We start from the raw sequence: 15,397 nt of genomic DNA on the forward strand, positions 1-15,397 counted from the left end.
CCGTTCTCAGCTGGCTTGGGCTTTCATTCGTACTCCAGTTCTCCAGCCAGCTGACCCGGGCCTGTAGCCTGCCAGATCTCCCAGTCCCTGGTTGGCTGTGAAGCCACAGCCCTGGCCACTTGTTGGAGGCGGGAGGGTACTAGGTACAGCTGGAGTGAGTGCCCCTCCGCTGCCTCTGGGGCCACTGCACTTGCTGCTTTCTGAGCCCCTAGGTCCCCTTGTGCCCTACAATGTGGGCAGCATTAGCCCAGGGCCTCTTTACCTCAGCCCCCGCCCGAGGACAGAGGCATCCATCTAACCTCCCAGTCCCCTGCTCGGGATGGGGGGGCAGTGGACCCCTGGGGTGACCCTGTAGCAATTTCTTCGGCAGCAGCCCCCACCCCAGGCAGGGCTGAGCCAGTGCCAGCCCTGGGAAGGTGGCAGGCAGAGCGGAAATGGGCCTGGGCCCCGGTGAAGAGGGGGTGGGAGGATGCTTTTCACAGTTGGGGCCCCTTGCTGTCCCATTAAGCCTCAGAGCTGGAGCCTGCTGCCTCCTGCTGCTTGGGGCCAGCCCAGCTGCCCCTTGGCCTTCGCCATCCTGAGTGGTGAACCAGCCGTGCAGCAGGGCTCTGCGGTGCTGGAGTCCAGCGTGGTGCTAGGGGGGCGCTCACACCTGGGCCCTGGGGGATCGCTGGATGCTGCGCCCATCTTCAGCGAGGCCCATCCTTTGGGGCACCAGCGGCTGCCCTTGTTCCGTGTCAGGATCTCGGGCAGGGGGGTTGAATGTGGGCCAGCTGCTGGTTTTCACTTTTTCCCCCTCCAGCCCCATCTCTTGTTCCCTCGGAGCTGCCTCGGGCACGAAACCACCTGCTTGCTCTTAATGCAGACACCTGTTTGTTCCTGGGGGCATGCACCGGGCCTGGTCCCTATGCCGCCTCAAGGGCTCCTGGCCCAGGGGCCGCCTGCCACAGGCAGGCCTTGGCCTCCAAACCCAAGCCTTTGCTTCTGCCGTTGACAGTTTAATGGGCGGCACCGCAGGGAGGGGCTGGGTTTGCTGGGAGTGGTGTTTGTAGGGGGGTAGTTGCCCCGGTGGGGCTTTTTTGCAGCTGAGTCAATGGTGCCCAAATCACAACATGCTAAAGGGGGGACAGGAGGGATGGGCCATGACCCCCACATTGGTCCTCTGGGCTATACCCTTAAGCCGGTTCGTAACCAATCCCTCGGTGCTGACTGCTCACGGGCAGAAACCAGAGCCTCTGAAAAGGCCACTTGGGCCTCTAGTAGTGCATTATGTGGCAGAGATCAGACGCTGCGGTGAGGGGCTGCAGCACCAAACCCGTGGGCAGGCAGCCAAGGCCCCAGAATGGAAACTAACCAGCATCGACTGGGGGGGAGGCCGATCTGCCCCAGCTAATGTCAGCGTGGGGCATTTCCAGGGGCACAGAGCACAGGGACTGGGCTCCCCTTTCCCAGCCATGGCACAGTCCAGGGGGGTGAGGGCACGGGGGTCTCGCCCACAGAAGGAGCCGCAGTCATTTCACTTCCTTTTTTTAAAATTTATTTGCAGTTTCCCAAGACAAACCCTCCTCCCCCCCAAAATGGGACTCACCATTTACACTTACAAGGCTCAGAAAGAAAAGACAGTGAGAAGCCCAGACAAAAGAACCAAAGAGAAAGCAAGAGGGAAATTCAGCAACAATCCACCGGCATTCAGGGGACGGACAAACAGCTCCTCGGCCTACAGCTGAGTAGTGAGAGGCTTGCTCTGAAAAGGGCATGCAGAAGAGCGATTCCCCCCCCCCCCCCCCGGCAGTGCACAGGGGTACCAAGGGCGCGAATGAAACACCTGCTTCCCCATGCGGCTGTGGAGGGCGCCCCCCCACTCTGGGTTTGGTGCACAAGCAGCTGGAGGAAGCCCCCAGCCTCAGAATTCCCCCCTCTCTTTTCCTGAGCAGCCTATGCCCCCTTCCCACCTCCAAAGGATATGCGGGAAAAGAGGGGGTGGGCGAGAGCAAAGTGAGGCCCAGTCCCTGGCTTCTCGCTGGGATCCAATGCGTTTGGGAGAGGGGCGTGGTGTAGGACTGGACGTCCCCCTCCCCATGCTCTGTTCTCCTGCACTAGCCCTAGCCTTGGGTGGGGAACCACCCTCCGCGACACCCCTCCTGAGCCTTGGCTAGACCAGAGGTCAGCTTGTCCTGACAGTGCCCCACTGCTCCAGGCGGGTTGGCGATTCTGGGCAAAGTCCAAACTATGGGGTAGGGCCGGCAGCCACCCACTCCCTCTAAGAGTCCTGCTCTCTTTCAATGTGGTGTCTGTGCTGGCTGGATGCACGCCGCTGAGTTGGTCCAATGCCCCTGCTGTTTCACTGTAGCCCTGGAGAGCCCTTCCTCTCCCATGGATCCACCTTGGTGCCAGGGGGCCAGCTTGGTGCCAGGGGGCCAGCCTCCCCACAAGAGCCCGGCTCACTCACTGCACGTACCAGGAAAACGCCCAGCTCTCTGCTCCCAGCGCACCCCAAACCCCTCGGCACTCACAGGAACTGCTCCCTGCACTTTGCAGGGGGGCCCTGGCACCAGCTGGGAGAGCAAAGGGGGACAGGGAGCCCATGCTGTGGGGCAGAATGCAGAGGCCTGCCCTCCCCGTGAGCCATGCTGCCTGCCTTGGTGACCACCGCCCCCGGCACAGGGCCCTGGACTATAACCCCACCAGCAAGGTGCAGGAACCAAGTCAAGATGGCCACAGGCTAGATCCCAGCAGCCTTCTATGCAGGACACACCTGATGCCTCTTTGTCCCTAGCCAGGCCAGGACTGTGCAAATGGCCCTGATCCAAACCTAACAGGGCTTGCGAGCGCTGGACCGGCAGCCGAGGTGCTGATGGCATCCCATGTGCGCACGGCTGGCTCCTCTCCGAGTTGGGGCAGGGTGGCCCTACAGAGCTGTGACACCGCTCCCCTACTCGCTCTCGCCCCCTGCTCCAGCACTGCACCCGCCCTGCAACTCCACTCGCTGTCCTGCCATGACTGTGGAGCCCCAGCCCATGCCCACAGTGGGTATAATGCCCAGGCCCTTAGCGCTGGCTTGTGGGGGGAGGGCGGGAGATCAGCTCCTACTCTGCATTTCACACACACCCCCCCCAAGCACGATCCTGCAGGGCTCACGGCGCTGTGGGCCGTCCAGCCACCCCAGGTGGAGTCCCACCCGCGCGAGCACCTTCGGCGGCACCTCGGGGGAGGACATGAGTATCGTGGGGCAATGGGGCACAGGAATGCGGGGAGGGGGGGAGGAGAGGAACTTGGAGCCGTGTGAAAAACACCAGGGATCCAGTGACCGCAATTCCTCATGCACCTCTCACCTGCGCTTCTCACCCCCTGCCCTGCCACCATCCACCCAGCCACCCCCTTCCCTGCCACCCCCTTCCCACCTGCGCCCTGCCACTCCCTGCCCTCTGCCACCCCTTCCCACCTGCACCCTGCCACGCCCTTCCCACCTGCACCCTGCCACCCCCTGCCCTGCCACCCCCTTCCCACCTGCGCCCTGCTGCCCTCTGCCCTGCCACCATCCACCCAGCCACCCCCTGCCCTGCCACTCCCTGCCCTCTGCCACCCCTTCCCACCTGCACCCTGCCACGCCCTTCCCACCTGCACCCTGCCGCCCCCTGCCCTGCCACCCCCTTCCCACCTGCACCCTGCCACCCCCTGCCCTGCCACCCCCTTCCCACCTGCACCCTGCTGCCCTCTGCCCTGCCACCATCCACCGAGCCACCCCCTGCCCTGCCACCCCCTGCCACCAGCTCAGCTGCCAGCAGCTGCTGTTGTCCTGGCCGCCCTGGCCCAGGTGCTGTCCCGGCAGCGTTTAGCACTGGGGCTCTCCTGGCTGTCAGCTCCCCCTGTGTGCACCCCCCCCCACTGCCCCCTGGGCTCGAGGTGGCACCTGGACCGGGGGGGGGGGGGGAGAAGGCCACCTGCTGAGAGCCCCACACCTGGGTCTGACCCTAGGGGACGGGCACAGGCTGGCAGCGGGTGCCCGGCGCTACAGCCCAGCAGTGACGGGCTGCCGAGCGGAGGGTGACACGAGGGTCCCAGGAACCGGGTCTCAAGTCGAGGATTTATTTATTTATTTATTTATTTTTTGCAAAACTTGGGCCAGGCCCAAGCTCTGTTTGTCATGCACCATGGTACCGTAATGCTCCTGATAATGGGCAGCACGGCGTTCTGGGCCATGCTGGAGAGGCCCTCCTAGAACTGCCATAATACACCTAATAATGGACCATACATAACACCATGGGCCCTGGGCCCTGCCAGGGGCTCCTAGGCATTGCCGTAATGCACCTAATAACAGTGCCTGGAACCATGATACGATAATACACCTAATAATGAACCGTATCTGGTACCATGATACCATAATACACCTAATAATGGCCCATATATAACACCATGGGGTCCTTGGTCATGCCAGAGGGGGCCCCCCTTCCCATCCTACCACTACAGTAATACACCTAATAATGGACCATGCATAATACTATAGGGTCCTGGGCCATGCCAGGGGCTCCTAGTCACTACCATAATACACTTTATAATGTACAGTACCTGGCACCATGCAGTCCTGGGCCATGCCAGGGGTCCCTAGGGACTACCGTAAAACACCTAATAATGCACAGCACATAACACCATGGGGTTTTGGGTCATGCCATGGGCTCTTAGGCACTACCATAATACACTTAATAATGGACCGCGTATAACACAATGGGGTCCTGGGCCACACCAGAGGGGCCCCTCTCCCCTTCCTACAGCTACCGTAATACACCTAATAATGGAGCATGCATAACAACATGGGGTCCTGGGCCACACCAGGGGCTCCTAGGCATAACCATAATACACCTAATAATGAACATCACCTGGCACCAGGCAGTCCTGGGCCATGCCAGGGGTCCCTAGCAGGACCATAAAACACCTAATGTACCGCGCACAACACCATGGGGGGGCTGATTCATGTCCCCGACTCTATGCCCGTTCCATGGAGGAGCTGAGGCAGCTCCCACCTTTAGCGCCGGCACGCAGACCCCTGCTGTGTCAGCCAAGCTGGCGGCAGGCTCACCCACCCACCATCCTCCACAGCCTGAAAACCCAACCTTGTGGGGACGGCTTTCCAGGCTGCTGCACCACCGTGGCGTCAGCCGGCCCTGCAGCCGGGGCCAGCGGTGAGGTTAGCCTTGTGGACTGAGGGGGAGGTTAACCCGGTGGACCCCTCTGACTGGTCCCAAGGGTAGGTCCTTCCACAGCCATGGGCTCGGTCAGTGACGAGGGGGCCTGTCCAGTGAGTGCAGCCGGGACCCCAGGAGAATCTCTGCTCCTCCCTGTGGAGCCAGACCTGGGACTGGAGGGGCAGCTCCAGGGCCGTTGCTCATGGACGGAGCCAGGCAGGCCCACGACCCAAACCCCAGGGTCCTCATGAGGGGCTCGTGCGCCATTCGAGGGCTGCCCCAGGCAGGTGAAGGCTCAGATGCTGGCAGGGCTCACTGCTCCGTGGCTCCCGCCTTCCTCCATCGGCCTCCCACCAGGCGGCTGGCCCTTCCTGCGACCCGGCTGGGGAGAGGAGAAGGTGGTGAGCCTCCATGGCCTCCAGCACTCGCGCCCGGACGTCCAGCTGACAGCTCCGCTCTAGCCCAGCGGAGTCACGGGCTCCATGCAGGTTCTCTGCTCTGTGCCGTGCAGGCCGGCCGACTGGCAGAGAAGACTGGCCCCGTATGCCCGTCCCAGGAGAAGGGAAGGTGCCGCGTGCCGAGCCCCTCACCGGCAATAGGCCCCGGCCAGGGCAGGTGCACAACACGGCCGGGAGCCCGTGGAGAGTCTCTGAGCAGCTGGTGCCGCCTGTCATGACCGCTCAGCACCAGCGACCAAGAGCCTGGGGAGTTTCGACTCGCCTTTGTCCTTCGCCGCTAGGACCCCGGAGCCCGGCTGACGACCATTGGCAGTGTGGGGAAGGGACGCACGGAGTGGCCCGGGGGGGTTGCTGTGAAACTCAGCGAATCATCTAGGGCCGAGTCTGGGGGAAGGGAATTCTCTTCGTGGCGGTCGGCAGGTCAGCCAGGTGCAGCCCCAGGTCACCCACCCCGCCAGCCGCTGGGATGGCATCGAGCGGGGCGACTGTCCTGGAAAGATGGTGGCCCGGTACGTGCTGCTCGTCGAAGGCACAGGGCCCATCGTGGGGCAGTTTCCCCACTGGTGGGAAGGGTCGAACCGGCCCCTTCAGGATCGACCTGTGGTCGGGTTGCCCAGAAGGTGGGTTCTCACCCGGCGGCCCTGAGCCTCGCGGGTTCAACCAGCTGCAGATGCTGCATGGGGCGGACAGACGTGCTCTCCCAGCCAAGGGGCGGTCTTGGTGCTCGGAGATGCTCTCCTTAAACCCCGGCTGCTGGGCAGTCTTTGTCCGTGGGGAGCGACCACCCGAGGCAAGGAGATGCCAGGTCATCGTAACCACACTGAGACGAACAACTCTGCTCACACCGAGATGCGACAGACAGCACGGAGATCGCCGCAGGCCCAGCGCGTGCGGCCCCGGGACGGGAATGACCCCCCCACCATACCCTCGGCTCAGCGCACGAGAGCCACTGTGCCAGCCCCTCGTGACGCACCCTGCTCGCACGCAATCGCCCAGCGTGGGCACAGGGCGCGCCCATGGATGGCATCACGCAGGACCCAGCCCGCGAAGAGGAAAGGGCAGTTGTGGCCGCGGGCTGGGGGGGAGAGAAGTTGGGGGGGGGGTTAGTTGGGGATGTGGTGCAGTTAATTTCCCTAGCTGTAGCTCAGCCCCCAGAGCCCCCTCCCAATAACAAAGGGAGGCCGAGCGTTACAGCTCCTGGTCAGCGCGGGCCCTCCCGGCCAGCCCCACACCCGCCCCCCATTAACACAGTGCCCGTCCCATCCCCCATGCTCTGCCCCCTGATATAAACGATAACGCCCGGATTGGCTTGCCACAATATGCAGACCACCCCCTGCACCCCATCCCCGTGGGTCATGCGCCATCCTGTAGTCGACCCCCATGAGGCCCACGCCCCATCCCCACAGAGCACACTGTACCCCCTGTGCCCTATCCCCACAGGGCACGTGCCCCCACGCCCATCCTGTGCCTGATTCTCCCACCTGCTTCTTGCCTGGGCACTTTCATGCCAAGTGGGCTTTGCCCCTTCCCCGGGCAGTTCTCCTCCGCACTCTGCACGTCATGGCCAGTCACCTGGACCCACGGTGCCCCTCACTTCCACCGGACAGTGCTGGCACCATGGGTCTGGAGCGATGTGTCCCCCGTTTGCTCCTCTAGGACTTCCTGCTGCCCTGTGAGCAAACTATCCAATTCCCCTGGTCCTGACTGCCCATCACATCCCCCACCTGCCCCGTGCCCCCCACTGCCCCCTGCCCCACCCCAACTGCCCCCGTCCTTCCCCTACTGCTCCGCCCACCACTGCCCCACCACCAGTCGCACCCCTACTGCCCCGGCCCCTGCCTCACTCTGACCTACACCTGCCCCACCTGCTCACCGCATTGGACCACCGCCGGCCTCCTGCCCCACCCTTACTGTCCCCACCTACCCCCAGCGCCACCCCCAAAACCCCGTCACCTCCAGAAGCCCCGCCCACCTGCCTGTGACCCGTCTCTGTGCCCAAACACTCTGCCCCCTGCTCATGCCATGGGAGACGGGGATCCCTGAGCCATCCCATGTGCGCCAAGCTGCCCAGGGAGTCAGGAGCCACAGGCTCCGTCCCTGCCTCCCACACCAAACCTGGGCTTGCCTCGCGGGCGCCACGTGGCTCCGAGGACCCCACTGAGCGAGCCCTGCCAGGGCACACGCCCAGCCCCATCCCACAGAGCCAGCGGCCCAGCTGGAAGCAAGGCTGCAGGGCTCCAGGAATGAGCCCCCTGCCCAAGACCTCGGTGGTGCCAGGGTCTTCCCCAACCCATTCCCCAAAGGCCACTTTAACTGGGACCTCTGGAGCACGCCCCATGAGGGTACGTCGCTTGGCACTCACACGGCCCACGGGCAGAGCCGGCCATGGCAGCAAACGGGACAAGGCCGGGCTCACCAACACGCTGAGGGGCTGTAAGCCCAGCTGGCTCCACAAAGCAGAGGTCGGGCGCTGACGAGGGGGGGAGCCCACCGTTGGCCCCTTGTGCCCGTTCAACACCCCAGCCCCAGCCTGTCCCCTTTCCCCCTACCTGTGACTCAGCCCGGACTGTCCAGCCAACCCCTCTCTGGGAGAGGGGCCAATCGAACATCCCGGGGCCAGCAGTGGCAAGGGGCTGAGCTGGGATGGGGGGCACCGGCTCATTGGACATGGACAAGGCGAGGAGGAGGAGGGGACCCAGATGCAGCAGGCACGTGGAAGGGTAGCTTGGCCCCTCGCTTTTGAGGGAGTCCAGCCCCAGAGCCCAGGCCTTCGAGCTGGAGCCAGGACCAGAGAAACCCCCGTTCGGTTTCCTCTCCCCTGCGGGGAATCTGATGGAGTGCTGGCCAGAGGTGGGCTTAGCTGGAGACCACGGCTCCCCTGGGACTGGGTTGCTGGGATGCTGGAGATCCCCTGCGGCAGCTGCGGGAGCAGGATTGGCCCTGCCGCACTCAGCACTCCACCTAGGGCCTCCCCGCCCTGCCCGTCCCTCTGGAAATTCAGCGTCCAGCAACAGCCGAGAGAGAGGCCTTGGCGTGTCACCCCCGTGCCAGGCCTCCAAACTCCGCCACTCCCCACCACCTCGGGACCGGCCCTGAGCAAATCCCGGCACAGCCACGCCACCAGCAGGCGAGGGGGTCGGGGGAGTGGGTTCATCTCACAAGATCTGGGCCTTGGCAAGAATTTGGCATATCTCCACTTCGCGACACCCCCTTCTCCACCCCCTGGTCGGCGGTGTATAGGGAAAGCCAGCCGTCGGCTAGCGGGGGGCCGGGGTGGGCATCCAGGCCCAGCAAAGCCACGGCTCCAGCGACCAAACCCACCAAAGAAGAAACGAACGAGGCGTCCGAAGAATAGTAATATCATCGTCATCGTCATCAGAACAATCCACAAGCACAGCTAGAAGGGGAAGATCCGGGGATGCCCGAGCGCTCGGGAGCAGAGTCCGCTGTCGAGGAACGGTTCGAAAAACAGGTCACAGATGTCCAAGCGCAAACACGACCACGGGACATGACCACGGGGAAGGTCCATGCTTCGACAGAGAATGCAAGTCGTCTCGGCGGAGCGCCGCTCAGTGCGGGGGCGGGCAGCGCGGGGGGCGGGCGGCGCGGGGCTTTGGAAGGAAGGTTTGTATCAGAGTTTTGGAACATTTTCATCGCAACACCTGTTCACCTGGCTGGACGGACACGGGGGGGGCTGGGGAGAGGGGGTGGCTGGGTCTGGAGAGGTCACGGCCGGGCTTGGGCTCGGGGCGGGGTTGATTGGTTGTTTTTTTTTGTTGCTGTTGATTTTTTTGTTGGTTTTGTTGGGTTTTTTTCTGCAAACACAGGCACTGGAAAGGGGCGGGGGGAGGGGGGGACACGTGCATGCGGGCGCGTGCTTGGCACCGCTGCTCCCGGCTAGCGGCTCAGCTCAAATCACCGTCTCCTTCGGGATGAAACCAAAACAGCCAGCGGTAGCTCTGCAAGACACAAACACACACATGCCGTGGGCCGTGCCTGCCCCGCAGAGCCCGCGCCGGGACGGCCCCCGGGGCAGACGCGGCGGGAGGCCACAGGAGTTTTGCCGGCACAGCCGCCACGGCCGCAGAGCTGCGTCTACACCAGGGTTTGGCTGGCATAGCAGGAGGGGAGTTTTGTCACTCTCCAAGCCAGCAGAGTTTCCTAGTGTAGACCGGGCCTGTGACTGGCTGCTCCTGCTGGGGGCTTCCACCAGAACCAGACCTGCTGACCCACCCTGTCGAGGGTCCCTCCTCGTGGGCACAGCCCCAAAGCAGGGCTGGATCAGCAGGGGCTGGTTCTGGGCTCACTTTCCCCAGAGCAGCACCATCGGTGGCCGGAGGGGAGGGGGCAATGTTATACAGTGGGTTAGGTTGCCGGGGGGGGCGGGGGTGTTTCTGTTCTGGTCCCACCGTCTCCAGAGCAGCACCGCGGAGAGGGGAGGCCGGGTTGGGTCAGGGAGGTTCTGGGTCTGGTCTCACCGTCCCTGGAGCGGCACCGGTGGGGGTGAGGGTGGTCCACCCGGCGGGCGGGGGTCGCTCGGGCCCTGGCCTCACCTTCACTGCAGCGGTGCCACGGGCGCCCCCGAGCAGTGGAAGTGGACGTTCTGCCACTTGCCGTCGCGGCGGTGCCAGACGCGGGTCTCCTCGGACTGGCTGGTGCGGGGGCGGCCCTGCCCGTCGATGTACTGCGTCAGGCGGATGTAGGCGATGCAGGCGGCGTCCTCCCCGATCACGTGCACGTGGGGGTTCAGGATGGTCGTGTGGATGGGCTTGTTGTTTTTGGATAACACTGGGGAGGCAGAGAGCCTCTGTGAGCCGGGGGGCGGCCTGCACCCCGGGGCCAGGGGGACGGGCCCAAGGGACCAGCGGTGAGCCCGGGGAACGCGATTACTGCCTGGGCAGGTCGTGGGGGGTCCTGGGGTGGGGGCAGCTCTTGGAGGATCATGGGGAGGGGGCAGGTCTTGGGGGCAGGGCTGTGGTGAGGCCCACTGAGTCAGAGCCAGGAGGCGTCTTGCTCTGAGCATCAAATCAAGGGCCAGGGCCCAGCCAGAAGGACCCTGGGTGCTGAGCTGGGTTGGGCTGACAGGACCCCTGGGCGCCAAGCCAGGCCGGCCAGCAGGACCTCCGTGCGCCAAGCGGGGCCAGGGGGCAGGTCCCCCCAAGTCCTGTGCCGTGCTGGCCGATACGACCACTGGGCACCGTGCTGGGCCGGCTGCCAGCAACCCCAGGCACTGAGCCGAGCCCGGCCAGCAGGCCCCCGAACCCTGCGCTGGGCTGGCCAAGGTGAGCCTGGAGGCCGAGCTGGGCCGGCCGGCGGCACCCCTGGGTGCAGGTCCGGGGGGCCCAGCCCGGCCCTGGCAGTGGGCACGCTCACTCACGGTTTTCGAAGTAGAATCGGTGGAAGTCCATCCCCTCGACCAGGTTGCCCAGGGCTTCGGGTTCGAATGACGTCAGGCCTGGGTCGCAGATCTTCCTAGAAGGGAAGAGCTGGGCGGTGAGCCACCGGGCCGGGCGCCTGGCCGCGCCCCAGCCCCACCCAGAGAGCACCCGCTGCCCCTCCGCCGGGACCCCCCATCTCCCCACCCGGCGGGCAGGGCCCCTGCCTCCTCCCCCGCCTGGGCTTGGCTCTCAGCATGGCCCGGGGGGGTGGGAGGAGCCCTTGCCCAGGCCGCCCGCAGAGCCCCCCACCCAGCCCCGCTCGGCCCCCGGGGACTCACGCGTAAGCCTCGAAGTCCCCGTTGTTCACGGCCTCGATCAGCTGCTCGGTGATCTTGATGATTTCCTGCTTGCGGGCTGCAGGGCGGAGAACGGGGGGTGTCAGCAGGGGGTGGGCACCGGTGGGCGCCCGTGGCCCCCTGGGCCAGACCTGGCTGTTACCCATGGGTGGGCTGGCTCATCGCGACCCACCGTCTGCTGGTCCGGGGCAGAGCCCGGCACACAGGCCCACGCCCTTCTGCCCTGGCTGAGGCGCTGTGTGTGTGGGTGTGTGTCTGGGGGGCGCATACGGGGGACGCCCGCTCTGGCCCTGCCTGGTGGGCGCCCCCAGGGCTTCTGCCTCCAGGGCCCACAACCGGACACCGCCCACCAGAGCAGCATGCCCTGAAAAACCAGTCAGCTCGAGCCCCTTCCTCACACCCTCCCGGCCCAGCCCCATAACCCTCCCGCGCCCCATGCCCACCAGCTCCCCTGTGCCCCATATCCAGGCCAGGTCCAGAAACCTCCCACGCCCCATTCCCAGCCCAAGGCCACAAGCCTGCTGCACCCTATGCCCACCACAGCCCTCCCATGCCCCATGCCCACCCCTCTGGTGCCCCTTGCCCAGCCAAGCCCCATAGCCCTGCAGCCCATGCCCACAACCCCCCCCCCGTGCTCCATGCCTGCCCCCCATCGCTGTGAAGCAGGCCTGGGGGGAGGAAGGGGGCCTGGGAGAAGCCCAGGTGACCCATTTAGCTCAGCGCCCATTATCAGCTCCCCGCCAAGGCTGGCTCCTCGGAGCGGCGCTCGGAAACTTCTGGCCTGCCCCGTGGCATCCATTTCCTGCCCCCGGGCCCCGCTGGGATCCCCCTCCTTCCCCACGGGCCTGGCAGCCAGCCAGCCCTGCCCCTTGTGCCCTCCTGTGCTGGGGCAGAGCGGAGCTGAGCCTCTCCAGGGGGCAGGGGTTGGGGTCAGGGCATCCCGCCCCACTCCCAGTCACAGCGGGGCGATGGAGGGGAGATGCAGGCCCTGAGACACTTCAATCCAGTGCAGTGGGGGGTTCTAGTCTAACCCCCCTCTAGCTGGCGCCCCTGGCCTCGAAGCTCCTAGGGGCCTGGAGCCTGCCCCAGAGGGGCTCTTCTTGCCAGGCACCCCGGTTCCCCTTTCTCTCGCTGTCTGGCCATGGTCCCTGCTCGCCCACAGAGCAGCCCCTGCAAGGAGTGGTGCGTGGGGACACCCCATCCCTGCCCAGCATAGCTGGGGGAATACACGGGAGGCACACCAGGCATCAATGCCAGCGGGGTGAGCGCTCACTCGGTGCCAAGGCAAAGCGTGTCCCACCTGCCGCGGGCAAGGGCGAGGGGCCAGCTGGCCTGCACGGAGGAGTTACACAGTCATGGCCCGTCTCGTCCGGGCTCCTGGCTGCATCAGTGGCCAGCCCCAGATGGTTCAGCAGAAGCCAACAGTGGCAGATGGGGGCTAATCCGTCTCCCTCCATCCCTGCCCGAGGCTGGTTTTAGCCCTGAAGCACGAGCTTTGCTATCCCTTCTCAAATTCACTGCCATTAACTGCGCTGACTCTGGAGGTTCTTGTTAGCCACACAACCGTCTCATCCTTTTTGACTCTTGTTCTTGGCCTCAACTGCTTCCAGTGGCAGGGAGTTCCACCGGCTAACGGTGTGACAAAGCAACTCCCTTTATTGGTTTTGAATTTCAGTGTCCCTGAATGTCGCCTTGTTCTTGTGTTTGGAGATGGGAGAACAGACGCTTCCCCTGCTCTAGCTCGGCCATTGTTTTATATGCTTTTAGCCGGTCCCCTCTTATTTGTCGCCTCACGAAGGGAAACGAGCCCAGTCTTTTAAATCGCTTGTTACAGGAGTGTTATTCCAGGCCCTTGTTCGTTCCCATTGTGCACTGAGATGGGGGGGCCTGGTCCTGCCCACCAGAGTCAGATGGGGCTCCCCCACTGATTTCTAGAATGGCTTGATAGTATTTTTCGGAAGTGTCTAAGAAAGCCCCTCTAAGCCACACGGCCCGGTGGAGCCAGGGTGCGTGTGAATAGCACTTTGGGGCTGCATGTCTCTGGGTGGGTCTGCGTGGGGAACTGACGGCTCGGTTATTAGTTACTAGTCTTGTTACTGTAGCCACAGTCCAGGTACCCAGCTCAGGCTGACAATACTGCTGTGGTTAGACCAGGACAGCTCCCCGCACGGACACACTGACCCCAGGGCTGGACAGCTGCATCTAGAGCTATACCCTCAGGCCAGCCGATCTCTGTGGACAGGCAGGCCCAGGGGGCGTGGGACGCTGCGGCCCCTCTGGGCGCCGTGTGCCAGGCTTCTCCTGGCTCCCTTGGCTGGTGGAATGGGGAAGCTGGCTCCATTGGAGAGGGATAGGGTGAGCGAGGCCTGGCCCAGACCCACAGGAACATCCAGCAGGGACTTACCCTCTCCCCCTGGGCCAGAGGGACCTTCCCAGGGGCAAGCCCATCCCCACTCCTCTGCCCAACAGACTCCCACCCCCCCGAGCCTGCACCCATCCTTCTTGCCTGGGGCCCTCCATGCGACTGCCCCACTGCTGAAATCCCCAGCCCCTCCTCACTCCCTGCCTATGGGGCTTCCCCCACAGGCCCCCTGCCCTCCACTGCTCACTTCCTCACCTGGACCCAGGTGCTACCCTACGTGCTCTCCAGGCTGTCCCCCAGACCCGCTGGCTCGCCATCCCTGCCCCTGCTCTGGCACCGGCCCCCCTGGTCCCCTCCACAGCATGGGCGCAAGAGCCTTCTCCCCTGCAGCCTCCCTGCCTCGCTGCCCTAATTTCCAATGGCATTGGTAACCTTTGCTCCTCCCGCACCCAGCCCACGCACTACAGCCCCCTCCCGCTCAGCACCACGCAGCGCATGCCGTGTCCGGGCCCAGCTGGATGCCAGGGTCCCGGCCCAGGGCCTTGACACTTCCGAGGAAGAGGAGATGCGAGGGGCCCTTGGGGTTGAGCCCTTGTGGTGTAACCCTAGCTCCTCTCTCAGATTCACACCACGCAGACGGGAGCAGAACTAGGCCCCCTGAACGGCGCCAGGCTGTGGCCGTATCAGGACATCAGCCCTGCCCTGCGGGAGGGACCTCGCGCCCTGGGCCCCGGGTTGAACACCCCATACCCTCTTGGGATCAGCCAGCCAGCACCAGGCCTCGCTGCCCAGAAACCACCCAGCATGCCCTCCTGGGGCGAGTGCCACAACCCCTACTGAGCCTTGCTCCCCTGCCCCAGGTCTGCCCTCCGACCCCTGAGTTAATTCAAATCCTTGCCCCTCCACATCAGCTCCGGCTAATCGTCCTTGGCACCCAGCAGAGCCTTCAGGGGAAGGGAACGCTCTGTCCCCACCCCAGCCTGCTCCAGAGACTCCCCAAATCCTTCCCCGGCCCCAGCCAAACCAGCCCTTACCTGGGAGCCTGTCGGCCATGCCTGCTCCTCCCTGCTCAGCTCCCCACCCCTGGCTCAGCGCTAACAGCCGGGCACGGCAGCTCCCATTCCCCATGTCTGCCCCTGTCATCCAGCCCTGTAAACGATCCGCGCCGGGACTCCCGGCGCCCAGGACACCCGCCTCTCCGGCGGCTGGGCAGGAGCCCAGAGCCCAGCACTCCGGGGAAACAAGCGTGAACCTGAACTGAGCAAAACTCTCCTCCCGCCAACATGTCCCAACACAGCTCTGCCAACACCCCTCAGTCCTGACCCGCAGCCCCCCTGCTAGCCCAGCCCTGGGCTCCCCACGCAGCTCTGCCAACACCCCTCAGTCCTGACCCGCAGCCCCCCTGCTAGCCCAGCCCTGGGCTCCCCACACAGCTCTGCCGACGCCCCTCAGTCCTGACCCGCAGCCCCCCTGCTAGCCCAGCCCTGGGCTCCCCACACAGCTCTGCCGACGCCCCTGAGTCCTGACCCGCAGCCCCCCTGCTAGCCCAGCCCTGGGCTCCCCACGCAGCTCTGCCAACACCCCTCAGTCCTGACCCGCAGCCCCCCTGCTAGCCCAGCCCTGGGCTCCCCACACAGCTCTGCCGACGCCCCTCAGTCCTGAC

General features: G+C 64.7%; 1 protein-coding gene across 7 annotated transcripts in view; it reads right to left on the bottom strand.

The window, feature by feature from the left end:
- Positions 1-9,310: 9,310 nt before the first annotated feature.
- CAMK2B (calcium/calmodulin dependent protein kinase II beta) overlaps positions 9,311-15,397 on the bottom strand; it is a 147,740-nt gene continuing 141,653 nt past the window's right edge. For 2 of the 7 annotated variants that reach the window (XM_074940229.1, XM_074940226.1), the window contains 4 exons: positions 11,355-11,430; positions 11,016-11,110; positions 10,192-10,426; positions 9,314-9,597 (listed from right to left, as the gene is read on the bottom strand). In XM_074940229.1, coding sequence (XP_074796330.1) covers positions 10,194-10,426; positions 11,016-11,110; positions 11,355-11,430 — 404 coding nt within the window. In that variant the 3' untranslated portion in view covers positions 9,314-9,597; positions 10,192-10,193. Of the gene's footprint in view, positions 9,598-10,191; positions 10,427-11,015; positions 11,111-11,354; positions 11,431-15,397 lie in introns of all 7 variants that reach the window. The other 5 variants (XM_074940230.1, XM_074940227.1, XM_074940232.1 and 2 more) reach the window with 4 other exon arrangements.

Source organism: Natator depressus, chromosome 26 (genome assembly GCF_965152275.1).
Source record: "Natator depressus isolate rNatDep1 chromosome 26, rNatDep2.hap1, whole genome shotgun sequence".
NCBI lineage: Eukaryota > Metazoa > Chordata > Testudines > Cheloniidae > Natator > Natator depressus.